This window comes from Salmo salar, chromosome ssa26, assembly GCF_905237065.1.
Source record: "Salmo salar chromosome ssa26, Ssal_v3.1, whole genome shotgun sequence".
NCBI lineage: Eukaryota > Metazoa > Chordata > Actinopteri > Salmoniformes > Salmonidae > Salmo > Salmo salar.
In genome coordinates, this window is record NC_059467.1 from 38,314,887 (window position 1) to 38,331,112 (window position 16,226).

The window sequence follows — 16,226 nt, forward strand, 5'->3', positions numbered from 1 at the left end:
AGGCTACTGACATGCACATGGGTAAATCATACATAGACCACATCGGCCTGAACTTGTGAAGACCTTTGGACAGGAACATTAGCTAATCAGTGATAGGCAACAGTAGGAGTATGCATGTCACGCCACCAATATAATCTATGCCCCAATGTCTGAGCCAATAAGAGAATGGAAACTATGTAAGACAACAAGATTCGTAAAGTGGAGTGATGATGTTATGTAAGGATAAGACTGTATAAATGCCAAGTACTAAGAATGAAGAGTTGGTTCTTCCATGTAATTGCTCAGCTTTGTTACTCTCTGTAATAAAGTATTTTTGAATTCACAAACTCCGGTATCTGAGAAGTATTTGATTCAATATTTTCCACAACACTGTCCACTCCGCGGACCTGGAGTGGGCCCATTCCTCCAGGCTTGCCTGCCACCCGGGCTCCAATTGGACCCTGGCCTTTGTGTGACAATGCTTTTGGTGGCCTACTATGGTTCCAGATGTCGCAGCGTTTGTCGCCGCTTGCACGGTCTGTGCTCAGAACAAGACTCCTCGGCAAGCTCCAGCTGGTCTTATTTAAACACTGCCTGTCCCTCACCATCCCTGGTCCCACATATCCCTGGATTGTGTCACGGGTCTCCCCCCATCTGAGGGCAACACTGCCATCCTGACTGTGGTCGACCGGTTTTCCAAAGCCAACCACTTCATTCTTCTTCCCAAACTACCCTTGCCCAAGAAGATGGCCCAGCTCATGGTGCAGGACGTCTTCCGGATCCCTGGACTGCCCACGTGGACATGGTCTCCAACCGAGGTCCTCAGTTCTGGAAGGCCTTCTGCACCCTCATTGGGTCATCGGCCAGCCTGTCCTCTGGGTTCCACACCCAGTCCAACGGCCAGTCGGGGGGGGTGCCAACCAAGACCTCGAGACTACTCTGCGCTGCCTGGTCTCCGCCAACCCCACCACCTGGAGCCAGCAGCTTGTCTGGGTGGAATACACCCGCAACACCCTTCTCTGCTCTGCCACGGGCCTATCGCCCTTGGAGTGTTCCCTGGGGTATCAGCTCCCGCTCTTCCCCGAGTAGGAAGAAGAGGTCGGCATACCTTCTGCCCAGATGTTTTCCCGCCGCTGTCGTCATACCTGGAGGAGAGCCCGGTCAGCCCTCCTCAAGACCACCTGCAGGTATTCATGACAAGCGGATTGCCATCGGACCCGGGCTCCCTGGTATCATCTCGGGCAGAAGGTATGGCTATTCAACCAGGATCTGCCCCTCCGGGTGGAATCCCGCAAACTCTCCCCCCGGTTTATCGGCCCGATTCCCATCTCCAAAATTATTAGCCCCTCTGCTGTTCGTCTTCTGTTGCCCCGTACCGTTTGCATACATCCCACCTTTCATGTATCCAGAGTTAAACCCATGGCTCACAGCCCTTTGTCTCCTGTCCCCACCAGGGACATCCTGGACCCAGGCCTCATTTCGGATTTCCAACGCCGACACCCCGGTCAACCAGGTATGCAACCAGGTATGCGCCCTAGGGGGGGTACTGTCACACCCTGATCTGTTTCACCTGTCTTTGTGATTGTCTCCACCCCCCTCCAGGTGTCACCCATCTTCCCCATTATCCCCTGTGTATTTATACCTGTGTACTTTGTTTGTCTGTTGCCAGTTCGTTTTGTTTCTACAAGCCTACCAGTGTTTTCCCCTCCGTTCCTGTCTCTTGATTGTTCCTGTTTTCTAGTTTTCCCGGTGTTGACCTTATCTGCCTGCCCTGACCCTGAGTCTGCCTGCCGTCCTGTACCTTTGCCCCCCTAATTTGGATTACTGACCTCTGCTGACCCTGAGCCTGCCTGCCTTCCTGTACCTTTGCACAACCTTACTGGATTACTGGTGATGTAAATGCACCTTCAAGAGCGAGGTAATTGATATTACAGAACAATGGTTTAGAATCTGAAGGGTTGGCCCAAACAATTTGGCTGGGATTCATTCTAGTGCTGTGAAAGCGTCTTGCCCGCTGCGCACTGAACTTCCTCCAATGCACCTTTGAAATTTCCCTGATGGCACACAGGCTCTGCATCATTTCACATGGGTACATTTCTGTTTTCAAATGTCAAGGATCTAGGCTTACTGTACAGCAGCATCTTGTACGCACTGCCAATCTAGACTTAAAGGGGCAGTTTGGGATTTTGCTTCAGCCCAGCGGCAACCCCGATACTTAAACTGGGGGATGGGACTGTATACTGTAAGTGTAACAGATTTCAAATGTAGAGTAATGGATACAAGGGCTGACAGTCAATGAGAGCAACATGACAGCTTTTGCCATATTCTGAAGCTATACATTGTTTGTTTACGAAGACATTGTTAAGCCGATCATAACCCCCCCAAAAATGTTTTTTACTCTGTTGTTTTTAAATCAAAAATCAAATCAAACTTTGTCACATGCACCAAATACAACAAGTGTAGACCTTACCATGTAAGTAAGCATTTCATGACAAATAAAATTTGATTTGATTTTTGATTTATAAACAAAGAAGTATTTAAAAAAAAAAAAACATTTTTACAATAAAGCACACGTAGCCTACATATTAATACATACACACAAACAATCTTGGTCAAATAAGAGTTAGTGAGGACAAGGACACAGCAGGCAAGGTCAGAGTTTCTCAAGCTATTTGTGCCAGGGACCTGAACGCTATCCCGCTGGGCACAAACTGGTTATATCAACATTGTTTCCACATCAGTTCAACAAACATTTTATGTGATAATGTTGAATCTACATAGAAATCTGATTGGATTTGCAAAAAGTCATCCACATAAGGACTTTCATTTATTTTCTTTCATTTTTTTCACGCAACTTTTTACTTTTAGGCTACTACCAGATCTGTGTTGTTTTGCCAACTATGTTCAGAGGTAGTCATAGAGAATGAATAGGCAAAATGTGGTTTAGGGGGTATGACTTTGAAATTCCACAGTAAATTAAAGTATTTTTACTAATGAATATGCCTTAGATATGCTTTAATGAGATTTGGACTAATGGCTTACTTTATCCACACCTTACCTCATTATTCCAATATAGCTTTTGTTTAGGATCCACTGCTGGATTCCTGCCAGCCTGCCACTGTGAAATGAACGCTATTGTACCAATTATAAAATGGATAACAAACAACCTTTGAATATAGCCTAGCGGTTAAGAGTGTTGGGCTAGTAACTGAAAAGGCCGCTGGTTTGAATCCCCTAGCCAACTAGGTAATAAAAATGTTGGGTGAAAAAAATCTGAAGTTGCCTTACGTTGACACCTTTTTGCAAATCCAATCAGTTTCCCACATTGTTTCAACGTCATCAGATTACAATTTTTGGTTGAAATTACATGCGAACAACTTTAATGCAAAAAGTTTTTGCCCAGTGGGAGGTGCTTTTATAGGCTTCCCTTATTATGGACTGACCCACTGGAAAATATACAGGGTCGGATTCACTAGGCACGAAACTGAAAAAAACTGTTTGAAACTGGGAGGTACTATATGAGCTCGTTTTGCTACAGTGTGCCCTAATGAATATGACCCAGGTTTGCTTTATATTTTCTTTAGCTCAGTGTAGCCTAGCCTGATGCATTAGCCTTGCAGCGCCACAATCCCATTAGGGAGCTTGATATACCAGTCTTCCATCTACAAATCTAGCTTGGCCGAGAGCCTCTTAGCTTCACCCGGGGAGACATCCAGTCCAGGAAAAACAACATTGAGACTGTTTAAGGAATAAGGACAGACATGGAGCTCAATCTGGCCATGGCCCAGTAAGTGCATCTCAGTTCAAGGTGAAAAGGCCTACGTTACAGCTTTGACGTGGATTACGACATGTTGTGCAATTTACAGTCAAATCAATGTCAGAATGTTTTGTATAGCATATGAGGTCCCTAGCTTGGGTATCTAGCCTACCTGACTGTTTCAGCATTCAGACACATTACATTGTCTTGACAGCAGCTAATGGGGCTCCATAATAAATACAAATACCAATTCCAGAAAACAACTTCAAAATGTGTGTGTGCCCACCGGATGTAAATGACTATCAACATTGTTGTTCTATGGCTGGCCTAGGTTGTATTCATTAGGGCATACTGTAGTTGACGTAGGAAAGTGTTTTACAACAGAAAATGAAAACAAGCCTTTCTTATTGGACAAGTTCAGGCAGTCCCTCCCTGTTTCAATCTGTTTTGTTCCCTTTGGTGCCCAATGAAAATGAACCAGGCTGGTTGTGAAAGGCCTGGCATTCACTCACCTAATTGACTTCTCTGTTATGTTAAGATGTTCTGTTCTGAGAAGATTTGCGGGCATCAAGCTGGGAACCCCTTTAAGGACAATTGCTTTCGATGTGAAATGCTTACATGGCAGTAATGAATGTCCTCTGGCATAATCCATGGACCACTGGTTATGGACGATTCCTTCATAGTGATTGGTTGATCAGCAGCTCCATGGTTCCACAGTGAAAGACTGTGAAGAATTAACCACAGGATGAGAATCACATACTGAGGGACTTTACCAGACAAATTAGCTTGGTCTGAGGGGCTTTGTGTTTTCTATTGATTCAATTGCTGTGCTGTCATGACAGTCTTGACAGCTTATAAATAGAATCAGTAGAAAGAATGAGATGGGGTGGTACAGCCTCATTAAATAGTATTTTCAGTCTATCATGGGTACTAGATTGAGTTTTATTTGTTTTAATGAATTCCATTTCAGATTAATTAAAGCATTTGGGGAGTTGTATGATCATTTGAATTGAGGAGAGAGTGTCTAGGTCGGCATTACCTTGAATAATGTTCAGGACAAGCTGACATGAGGGTATATACAGGGACTATAGGCTAGGGTACCATACGTTTTTATCAATTCACAACCCTTGGGGCCTGGGGAAACCTGTCTGACATAATTCCTGTTCTAAAGCTGCTCCAAGTCACCTGACTGGAACATTAGTGAAGCCTCTGTGTCCAACCTCTTATCAGTTCAAGTGCTTTCATGATCGAGTCCTTCCTAATTACTGACACCAACTCGGGAGTCCCTCCTGTTTAATGACCTCTTTTAGTAGGCCTACTGCAGAGACTCAGCACCAAGGAGCTTCAGAACAGAGGACAGCGCTCCCCCAACCACCTGCCTGCCAACATGGGACAGACGCACCACACGGAGCAGAATGACCCAGAGATCGATGTCAAGGCGCTCCAGGACATGTACAAAAAGTTTGTGACGGAGTGCCCGAGCGGTGTTTTATTTATCCACGAGTTCAAGCGTTTTTTTGGCGTCGACCCAACTGGGGAAGTCTCTGAGTATGCGGAGAGTATGTTTCGAGCTTTTGACAAGAATGGGGTGAGATAGCCTATTGTATGCTGTATGTTTCTGAGTTTATAGTTTTCTATATCCTTGCAAATGAACACGGGCACCGTTTTTCTAAGTTTAGGGAAAAAAACGATTGTTTTCAATTTGTCTATGTCTTTTCAGGATAACACCATTGATTTTCTGGAGTTTGTGGCAGCCTTGAATCTGGTTTTCCGGGGGGACTTGGAGCACAAATTACGCTGGTCATTTAAAGTATACGACAAGGACGGCAACGGCTATGTAGATAGGACAGAACTGCGAGCTATTATTGATGTAAGCACCCAGTGAAGGTCGCCCGAGGATTCCACAAGGTCACTACGGTGTCTAGTGATTAAATTATCCAAGGGTCTTATGGGAGTGTCTTCTTCAGTGGTGATAAATAAGCCGAAGCAGACAATCAGTTTATCAGTTAAAACTTTCTGTTCAGATGGCTAACTTTTAACAATTCTGATGAGCCAATTCTGTGTGTATGTGTGTGTGTAGGCTACTTTTGGCATGAGGTGTGGTTTAAATTACAAATCTAAAACAACTTTGATGTGTAAAAACATTAAGTGTGAATGCACACCTGCAAACAGGTGCTATTGATGTAAGTTAGGCCTAACAATAGTAAAGGTTTTTAGGCCCTCTTACTTTGTGAATGATCTTGTCCCAAATAATTTAGAACCATAGACTGTATGTATTGGTTACACACTGTTGCTTCTTAATTTCCCCCCTAGAGTATATATCGATTAAAGACGACGTCCAAGAGAGAGCAGGAGGGTATGCAGCTGTCGGTGAATGAAGTGTGTGAAAGAATACTGAAGACTGTGGATGTGGACAATGACGGTAGGTGCATACTCAGTCTGAATGTTTACATTATGTGCAGTATTGGGGGCAAATTCAGCAGAGCCCAATGTTGTGGAACAAACAGATAGATATGTTTCGAAATCCCTCTTGTTTTCTTCTACATGTAGTCATGTCAGCTCTATTCATGACATGTTTATCTGCAACGTTCCACAACGTTTTCCTACTGAACGTGGCCCTGGTCTGCTTGTCCAGGTGTGCTGTAGGCCTGTACAGAAACTTCCAGTCTGTCTGTCTGCCTTGTTTTCTGGACAACCTTTCTGTTGTGATGGCCCATACAGGTCACATCACCCTGGAGGAGTTCATCAAGGGGGCCCAGGGAGACCCATGGATCATGAACATGCTCCAACTGGACATGAACCCTTATGGCTGGGTGCTGGAACAGAGAAGGAAGAGCGCACACTTTTAAAATGACTGGAAAGACAAAAGCATCTTCATTTAACATTTTTCTTTATTTTTTCCCCTTTTTTTTTCTTAAACTAAATTAGGTTCCAAATCAATTGCACATAATAGGAAAAAACACATTGCAGATTCATTCAGATTGTTTAAGCTATTTTTAATTATAAGGACAGGAATGGTTGTGTCGATTACCTTCCATAAATTCCATGAGATGAACAGCTTGTTCATTCTGAGTGAACCTGCAGTGCAGTTTTTCTTTATCTATAGATGATTTAATTGGGGCCTTAAAACAATGTCAGTTCCACTTTAACTACTTTGCAGATATGAAACAAACAGACAATCATAATATCAATACAAAATATAAAATTCCCAGATCATGCTACAAAACCAACTTAATAAGAGGTTTTAAAAATAGGTTCTATTTCACTCAAAATTCCATGACATACAGTAAGGCATTGTTGGGAGAATAGATGGATGCAGTTCAATGCATGAATAATATAATTCACCAATACAGTGCATTCGGAAAGTATTCAGACCTTGACTTTTTCCACATTTTGTTACGTTACAGCCGTATTCTAAAATGGATTAAATCATTTTTTTCCCTCATCAATCTACACACAATAACCCATAATGACAAAGCAAAAACAGGTTTTTAGAAATGTTAGCAAATGTATTAAAAATAAAAAAAAATGAAATATAACATTTACATAAGTATTCAGACCTTTACTCAGTACTTTGTTGAAGCACCTTTGGCAGTGATTACAGCCTTGAGTCTTCTTGGGTATGACGCTACAAGCTTCGCACACCTGTATTTGGCAAGTTTCTCCCATTCTTCTATGCAGATCCTCTCAAGCTCTGTCAGGTTGGAATAAGGAGAAGAGCTGCACAGATATTTTCAGGTCTCTCCAGAAATGTTAGATTGGGTTCAAGTCTGGGCTCTGACTGGGCCACTCAAGGAAATTCAGACACTTGTCCCGAAGCCACTCCTGCATTGTCTTGGCTTTGTGCTTAGGGTCCTTGTCCTGTTGGAAGGTGAACCTTCACCCCAGTCTGAGGTCCTGAGCACTCTGGAAAAGGTGTTCATCAAGGATCTCTCTGTACTTTGCTCCGTTCATCTTTCCTGCAATCCTGACTAGTCTCCCAGTCCCTGCCGCTGAAAAACATCCCCACAGCATGATGCTGCCACCACCATGCTTCACCTTAGGGATGGTGCCAGGTTTCCTCCAGACGTGACGCTTGGCATTCAGGCTAAAGAGTTCAATCTTGGTTTCATCAGACCAGAGAATCTTGTTTCTCATGGTCTGAGAGTCCTTTAGGTGCCTTTTGGCAAACTCCAAGCGGGCTGTCATGTGTCTTTTACTGAGGAGAGGCTTCCATCTGGCCACTCTACCATAAAGGCCTGATTGGTGAAGTGTTGCAGAGATGGTTGTCTTTCTGGAAGGTTCTCGCATTGCCACAGAGGAGCTCTGAAGCTCTGTCAGAGTGACCATCGTGTTCTTTGTCACCTCCCTGACCAAGGCCCTTTTCCCCTGATTGCTCACTTTGGCTGGGCGGCCAGCTCTAGGAAGAGTCTTTGTGGTTCCAAACTTCTTCCATATAAGAATGATGGAGAACACTGTGTTCTTGGGGACCATCAATGCTGCAGGCATTTTTTTATACCCCAGATCTGTGCATCGACACAATCATGTCTCGGAGCTCTACGGACAATTCCTTATATAGACAGGTGTGTGTCTTTCAAATCATGTCCAATCAATTGAATTTACCACATGTGGGATCCAATCAAGTTGTAGAAACATTTCAAGGATGATCAATGTAAACAGGCTGCACCTGAGCTCAATTTCGAGTCTTATAGCAAAGGGTCTGAATACCTGTTTTCGCTTTGTCATTATGGGGTATTGTGTGTAGATTGATGAGGATTTTTTTTTTATTTAATCCATTTTAGAATAAGGCTGTAACGAAACAAAATGTGGAAAAAGTTAAGGGGTCTGAATAATTTCAATATGCACTGTACATTTCTTGGTAGTCCAAAAAATATTGCTATCAAGTTGTAAATCACAGTTGGCCTGGTACATTGTTTGCTGCCTCCACTTAAATCGGGATGCATTGTTTCAGTTTCAATCACTCAATATTTTGGGACAAAACTGGACGAATGTAACTATGGCTGGGAATGTCAATACAATCAAACTTGCAAGGGCAATGATCACAAGATTTTAGCTCATCTCGCTCTGGCTAGTATTAGTTGTTTATCTTGTGGTTGTTGATGTGCATAACTGAAGGTGTCATGCTCTGACCTAGGAGAGCTGTGTTTTCTCTGTTTAGTTAGGTCAGGGTGTGATAGGAGGGTGGGCATTCTATGTTTTGTTTTCTATGTTTTGGCCGGGTATGGTTTCCAATCAGAGGCAGCTGTCTCTCGTTGTCTCTGATTGGAAGCCATACTTAGGCAGCCTGTTTTCCCTGTGTTTTTGTGGGATCTTGTTTTTGTGCAGCTGTGTGTGAGCAGCCCCAGAACGTCACATTTGTTTCAGTTTCCCCTGTTTATTGTTTTGTTCAAGTTCACAAATACAATATGTGGAACTACCGGCACGCTGCGCCTTGGCTGATCTTTGACAGGGAATTCGAAGACAGCACTCGTGACAGAAGATCCCACCAAAAGAAAGCCAAGCAGCGTGCGCTCACCAGGAAGACGAGTGGGACCAAGCAGTGTGGTTCAGAGGACTGGACCTGGGAAGAGATCCTGGATGGGGCAGGACCTTGGACAAGGCCGGGAGAGTATCGCCGCCCGCCGGAGGAGATAGAGGCAGCGAAGGCGGAACGGCGATACTGGGAAGAACGGCTAAGAGAGCTACAGGAGCCCGAGAGGCAGCGGCAAAAAAAAAAATTGTGGGGGGGGGGGCACACGGGTAGATTGGCTAAGGCGGGTGTAAGACCTGAGCCAACTCCCCGTGCTTACCGTGGGGAGCGAGTGACTGTACAAGCACCGTATTATGCGGTGGTGCGCACGGTGTTGCCCATGCGCACTCACAGCCCGGTGCGCTCGGTGCAAGCTCCTCACCGTTGTTGTGCTAAGGTTGGCACTCAGCCAGCTTGGAGTATGCCATCATTCACTTTGAGCTGGACTGTGTGTTTACAGGCAGTAGGGCCTGCCATCATTCACTTTGAACTAGACTGTGTGTTAACAGGCAGTAGGACCTGCCATTCTGAAATAATTCAGAATAGCCTACTACACCATGAAAATGCCCTTAATTTAGCCACAGAGGATCAACAGCTTCTTTAAAAAAAATGCCAAGCTGTGGATTGTGTGTAGCCCAATAACAAGGCATGGCCTACAGTCGGGAACGCGCTGCAAATCTGTCAGTGAACAGTATGCAGACAAAATGGGCTTTCTAAATATTTCTAAAACAATTGCGGGAAAACACAGGTTGGAAACCAAATGTCTCCTGCTAAAAAGAGAAGAAGTCTGCTGTAGCATAACAAAATATTTGATCAACTTCCAAATATTGTTTTACAAAGTAATCTGACTATGTCGTATGGCTGTGGGCTACACTAGTTCATTTAGCAGACAAGATTTGCTTAGAATTCTGAGGCATTATTTTATATCTGTCATGACCGTCGTTTAAATAACTGGACCAAGGCGCAGCGTGAGTAGAGTTCCACATTTTATTGCTCGTGAAACTTCAAAAAATAAAAAAGATATAACGATCGTGCAAAACGTAGCGCACAAAGGCACTCGCACAAAACATTATCCCACCATGCAGGTGAGAAAAGGGACACACTAAGTATAATCCCCAATTAGAGGCAAAGATATTCAGCTGCCTACAATTGGGAACCATACTCACACACCAACATAGAACTATAATAACTAGAAAAAAAACCTAGTCACGCTCTGACCTATTACACCATAGAGAACCCCGAGGGCGCTCTATGGTCAGGGTGTGACAATATCATTTTATAGTATGAAGAATATAGTTTAACATAGCTGAATAAAATATAAATCATATTTTCTCCAAACGATTTGGGGGAGTGTGGACATGCAGCAATTCTGTGTTGAGCAGTTAACAAAGAAACAGCTATTCCTATATGCTTAATTTAGAGTTATTTATGAAACTTTAGTTGTGATGCAAATGTTGGGCTATATATATATTTTGATTTTAATACATTCTAAGGCTGTATGGTGCTACTCTCATTATGATTTTTTAAAAGTTGCATGAAAGGCATGAGCTCAGCTTTGTTTTTTTGCGCAGGCTGTACAGACTCATTCACAATCTGACAAACACTTGATAATTCCTCAAATTTCCTGGCTGCATCCCCTGTGTGGCCGTAATGCTCCTTAAAAAAAATCCATGCCTTTTGCGGCCAGTAGCCATTGTGCCCTTGGGCTGAATATGATCATTATAATTCCTATGGACAGCCATGTGAGCACCTCTCACTCACGTGGCTGTCCATCACGTGATCGGGTCTTTCTCACAGGCTACAAGTGAAGACAGACTCGGGGACGCAACGGCGCACATCCATATCCAGTTCTGAGGTGCATATTGGAAGAACTGTCTAAATTTACTTTTCGTCAGCCAACAAGATGAGTAGGCCTACCGAACAGCTAAAGTACTAGCCTATGTCAATCTACTATCCCCCATAATACAAAAGTTGACCTATTCTATTCTGTGCGAGAAATAAATATTCCAAACATAGTGTCATGACTATCTCTATCTTGGTGAGGATCACAGGACAACAGATAGCCCAAACCCCCTCTCTCCCAGAGGAGAGGGGGAGTTGGGCTGGTTTTAGGACTTAATGACAGGTCGTAAACTTTCTCTCTCTTGCACTGCAGTATGGAGAAGTTAAAAATCCTTTCGTTACAACAGAGAGAAACTGTGACACCAAAACTTCAACATCAAAAGATTGGACATTGGAACATTTGTTTTGAAATCCAAATGTTTGGAATGGTTGGTAAGGATCCAAACAATAATCATGTCATCATTTATTATTTTGTGATGTCATAAGGATGGTATAACAAGATAACTGTAACTCTAAGAGTGTACACGCCCGAGTTGTCAGGTTTGCATCTAAATGTTGTATAAAATCAATGATTAAAACATACCTGTCTGAAGATTTACAGGTGCAAATACTTAGCTAGTCCCCCCCTTCATTTTAGAGCCCGTTTATTACTATGCATTTACTAGGTAAGTTGATTAAAAAAATATACGAAATACGGAGTAACAATTGTGTCCCCGATGTCGCCACTCATCTGTGAATCGCCACTGGGCACACAATATCAAGTGCGCCTGTAGGCTATTTAGTGTGGTCTCAATGAAATGATCCATAGCCTATAGGCTACGAAGTGCATGCTTGTAGAAGCACAGAGCAAAGTTATATTTCTAAGATAATCAAATGTTATTGGTCGCATACACATATTTAGCAGATGTTATTGTCGGTGTAGCGAAATGCTTGTGTTCCTAGCTTCAACAGTGCAGTAATATCTAGCAATTCACAACAATACACACATCTAAAAGTAAATATGTATATATGTGTGATGGGATGTATAGACATTATGGATAGCTGGTGGGATGGTATAAATAAAACTAGGCTGCATTACACACTGCTAATGGATATTCCAACCCTGAGCCCCGGCCTGCTCTGCGATAGCTGATCAAAAGTGTTTGTGTGCTGCTTAAACAATGGCTGTGCTGCATAGGAGGCCTACGGTGGCAGTTCAGGAGGGGAGTAAGCCTACCTGTTTAACATACGAAATTAGGGTATATGCTGCTATAGCCATAGATTTGTCGGGCAATTCCTCCACCCACCATGCACTCTTTAAATAGCCTATCTCAGTGTCACTGAAGGGCTGTTAAGTTAAAACCAAGACTCGAATTGAGGGTGTATGAGAGGTTATCCCGTAGGACTACCTTTTATTAAAGAAAATTGTAAAAAAAAAAAAAAAAAAAAAACAGGCCTACCCTTTCTTAAGATTTTGAAGAAAATAAAATGGATCTGATTATATAAAGTGGTCTATAACAGCGCTTTGGTCTGCGAGACTTTATGTTAGGAACAAGCTGTAAAATACCTGGGAAAGGTGTGACTCCGTCTGATGCATATGGAGATATCATTGTTTAGTTTCTTTGACATTCAGAGGCTGAGCTACAACCCTCGATAGCTGAGGATCATTTTTGGGGACTTTTCTTGGGAAGTAATCTAATTCTGTCGCTGTCAATTTATTAAATTATTCAGTTTCCGTACAATAGAAGATGTTTAAACCCAGACAGCTTTTAGGGAAACACTTGTGACCTTCTCTCGTTGGGTTAAGCCACAGAAGAAGAGTAGCCAGCACGTAAAGCTTACATGTTCCTGTGACGGAAAGCCTACTCTGTCTGGGGTGGAAAGTAAGGCCTAACTTTTGAAAGTAACATCACAGATAGAACTATGAGAGAGATATTTCACCGGATGTATAAATGTGAAGCATCCGTTTGGCATTTCCACTCACTACCAAATATGGTACTGAGAGGAAGCCCAGTGGCCGGCAGTGGGAAAGATGGAATGAGATGGATTTTGGCCGACATTCTGCAAATTCTCATAAAGTAACATTTGATTTCAATAGAGTTTTCTGTTTCCAAAACTAGAATCTGTTACGAACAGAGTGGAAAGTTTTGTAGAAAGTGCCAAAGTAAAAAAAAAAACGTGTTGTTTAGGAGTGCAAAGGCAAATTGAGTTATAGCACACGTCCATTTTAAAGTAGGTGTTCACTAATGGAATATGCAAATGCAGCTACAACGCACCAATAGGATCTCTCTAACTTCTGCTTGGCTCTGCCCACCTCGTTGCTTGTTCTGCTCTCTATGACTCATTTGTTCCCATTGGTTTAAAGGAGACGCAGGGAGTCAGGAAGCAGGTGCAGTTGATGAGTTTAATAGGAACGAACATGGAGTAAATACAAAAACAGGAGACGTGTCAAAACATAAAAACAGGAAACAATACTACCTAATGGGTGATACAAAGGAGTGCTAGATAAAGGGGAAGTAATCAGGGAGTGATGAAATCCAGATGTGCCTCATGATGGGGCGCAGGTGTGCATAATAAGGGTTGCCAGGTGTGCGTAATAATGGTTGCCAGGTGTCCGTAATGAGGGTTGCCAGCTGTACACTATCAAAATTCCTGCAATGCCATGTAATGCATACAGGACGAAGAACAGTTTCTTAAACTGCAATCTAAGGCTCTGGACTCGGGTCTGTCCAAGAAGTGATGGTAAACAGTAGACATGTTCTCCACTTCCCACAATATGTTTAATTATTATTTTGGATATAGGGGAGGGTCACTTTTTTTAAATACATTTTTTTTGCATTTAGGCACTATTAAGGTAAAAATATATTTTGTTGAAGGAAGGGCCATCCATTTTCATTTCAAAGGGCCGATTTTCTCTTCACTCCCTTACTGCTCCCTAAAAGATGAAATCGGTGTTACCCTTAGTCCTGCTCGGAACCAAAGTCTTTCAAGATATGTTCGCCCTCTGGTTGGTATTGTAATTGTAACAGCGTAGTCCTTTTTGAACAGACTAAGGGGGATTTATGACAAGCATCCTGTACAGCAGAGGTAAAGAATGTCATTTTTTACCAAGCAAATCTACGGTGGCAATTTACTAGACTATTTGTATTAATGAAAAATAATGATGGTGTGGCCTACTGTTATTATTTTATTTATGTTATCGAAAAGTGTCTGGTATGGCCATTTCTTATCAAGAGAGAGGGTAAAATATCTATGGACTGTCCATATTTGAAATGTGTAACCTGATCAAGTCAATCGGGGGATGGAGTTATTTGTGCCTGAAGGGTGCAGGCTGGAATCAAACCCACGCTGACTTTTAGGCTACAGATACGTTATTAGGCTACAGATACGTTATTAGGCTACAGATACGTTATTAGGCTACAGATACGTTATTAGGCTACAGATACGTTATTAGGCTAAAGATACGTTATTAGGCTACAGATACGTTATTAAGCTACAGATACGTTATTAAGCTACAGATACGTTATTAGGCTACAGATACGTTATTAAGCTACAGATACGTTATTAGGCTACAGATACGTTATTAAGCTACAGATACGTTATTAGGCTACAGATACGTTATTAGGCTACAGATACGTTATTAGGCTACAGATACGTTATTAAGCTACAGATACGTTATTAAGCTACAGATACGTTATTAGGCTACAGATACGTTATTAGGCTACAGATACGTTATTAAGCTACAGATACGTTATTAAGCTACAGATACGTTATTAGGCTACAGATACGTTATTAGGCTACAGATACGTTATTAGGCTACAGATACGTTATTAAGCTACAGATACATTATTAGGCTACAGATACGTTATTAGGCTACAGATACGTTATTAGGCTACAGATACGTTATTAAGCTACAGATACGTTATTAGGCTACAGATACGTTATTAGGCTACAGATACGTTATTAGGCTACAGATACATGTTACTGTAATAGGACATAGGGCTAACGTTTGAGAAAGCGAGAAAAATATTTTTAGCGCAAGCCCTGATCTGAATGACTCGACTGTCCCAGCATGGAGAGAAAGAGAATTGCTCTTTTTCAGGGACTCACAAGGCTCATTTGAATGTCCTGATGCAGCAGGAAAATTCTCTGCCACAAAGAGTGATGAAGTTAAGACATCTGCACTTTGAGCTAATACTTGCAATCAGAGTTCCAGTATATATTTAAAAGTAATCAGGTTAATAACAGTTGTGCAATAACAATACAGTTATCAAAGAGAAAATACCAGAAGTCTTCAATGTAAAAAGATACTCACTTATCTAAGTCTATAAGCCTAGAAAATACCACAATGACATGCAAAATGTACATCAGGAGATTGGTTAACAATTGCTCACATAAGTTAGAATATTTCCAACTTTTATCCTTCCCAGGGCAGATCCAGATCTCAATAATTGCCATAATTTAATTACCGTCACTCTGCTTGGCCAAAACAATGATACAAAATAATAAAAACATCCCACACGCTCAGAACTAAATCAACACAACTCAATCTAAATCACAGGAGCACACATCTGACCGCTGTCCAGAAACAGTTTAACATAGTTATCAGTCAGTCCTTGCACCCATAGCTCCATCTATGAATTTGGGTTACATTTCTCCAGCCCCATTCCTCAACTGTTTATCAAAAAGTGGCACGGTGGTCGCTTTGTTTCTATTGGAATTTGCCACTTTAATGAATAGGTAAATATATTTCAAGTTATCCATCTACACAAATAAATCAATACAATAGCTAGGCCCATTAAAACACCCAGGAAGAAGGGCCCAAGGAAAATGGGAGTGGATCTGGTGTAACTCAAAGGCGCAACTGCACATACAATACTGCTTAGAATATTAGACAATAGGCTACCTCCTTCCCCACTTTTGTTCTTCCAGGACACTCCAGCCTTTACTTTGAAAGACAAATCTCCCGAACGAATAGCACATGCACTATGGCTGCCAATAAAACCACTCCCTTGATTGCAACAAAGTAAGAATCAATTATTTAAAATGGTAAGAAACACCAGAATTAACAAAGTGCTCAGCATATAAACGGAACCAGTCAAACCCTGTCCTTTACAAAAAATGGAATCTATGCAGAAGTCATCAACTGTGAAAGGCTCA

The 16,226-nt window shown here is 42.2% G+C and overlaps 1 protein-coding gene across 3 annotated transcripts; it reads left to right on the forward strand.

Annotated features, from left to right (window-relative positions):
- Positions 1 to 273: 273 nt before the first annotated feature.
- On the forward strand, positions 274 to 7,084 carry LOC106587698 (guanylyl cyclase-activating protein 2-like). Of its 3 annotated transcripts, none has more exons than XM_045708473.1 (7): positions 274 to 1,227; positions 1,434 to 1,504; positions 1,721 to 1,897; positions 5,047 to 5,324; positions 5,457 to 5,606; positions 6,050 to 6,158; positions 6,458 to 7,084. In XM_045708473.1, exons 3-7 carry the CDS (start codon positions 1,879 to 1,881, stop codon positions 6,583 to 6,585), a joined length of 684 nt encoding a protein of 227 aa, XP_045564429.1. In that variant the 5' UTR covers positions 274 to 1,227; positions 1,434 to 1,504; positions 1,721 to 1,878; the 3' UTR covers positions 6,586 to 7,084. The 3 variants fall into 3 exon arrangements, with proteins under 3 accessions (XP_045564429.1, XP_045564430.1, XP_014031764.1); XM_045708474.1 differs by having other exon boundaries at positions 1,434 to 1,492; XM_014176289.2 differs by having other exon boundaries at positions 1,434 to 1,897.
- The last annotated feature ends 9,142 nt before the right edge of the window (positions 7,085 to 16,226 follow it).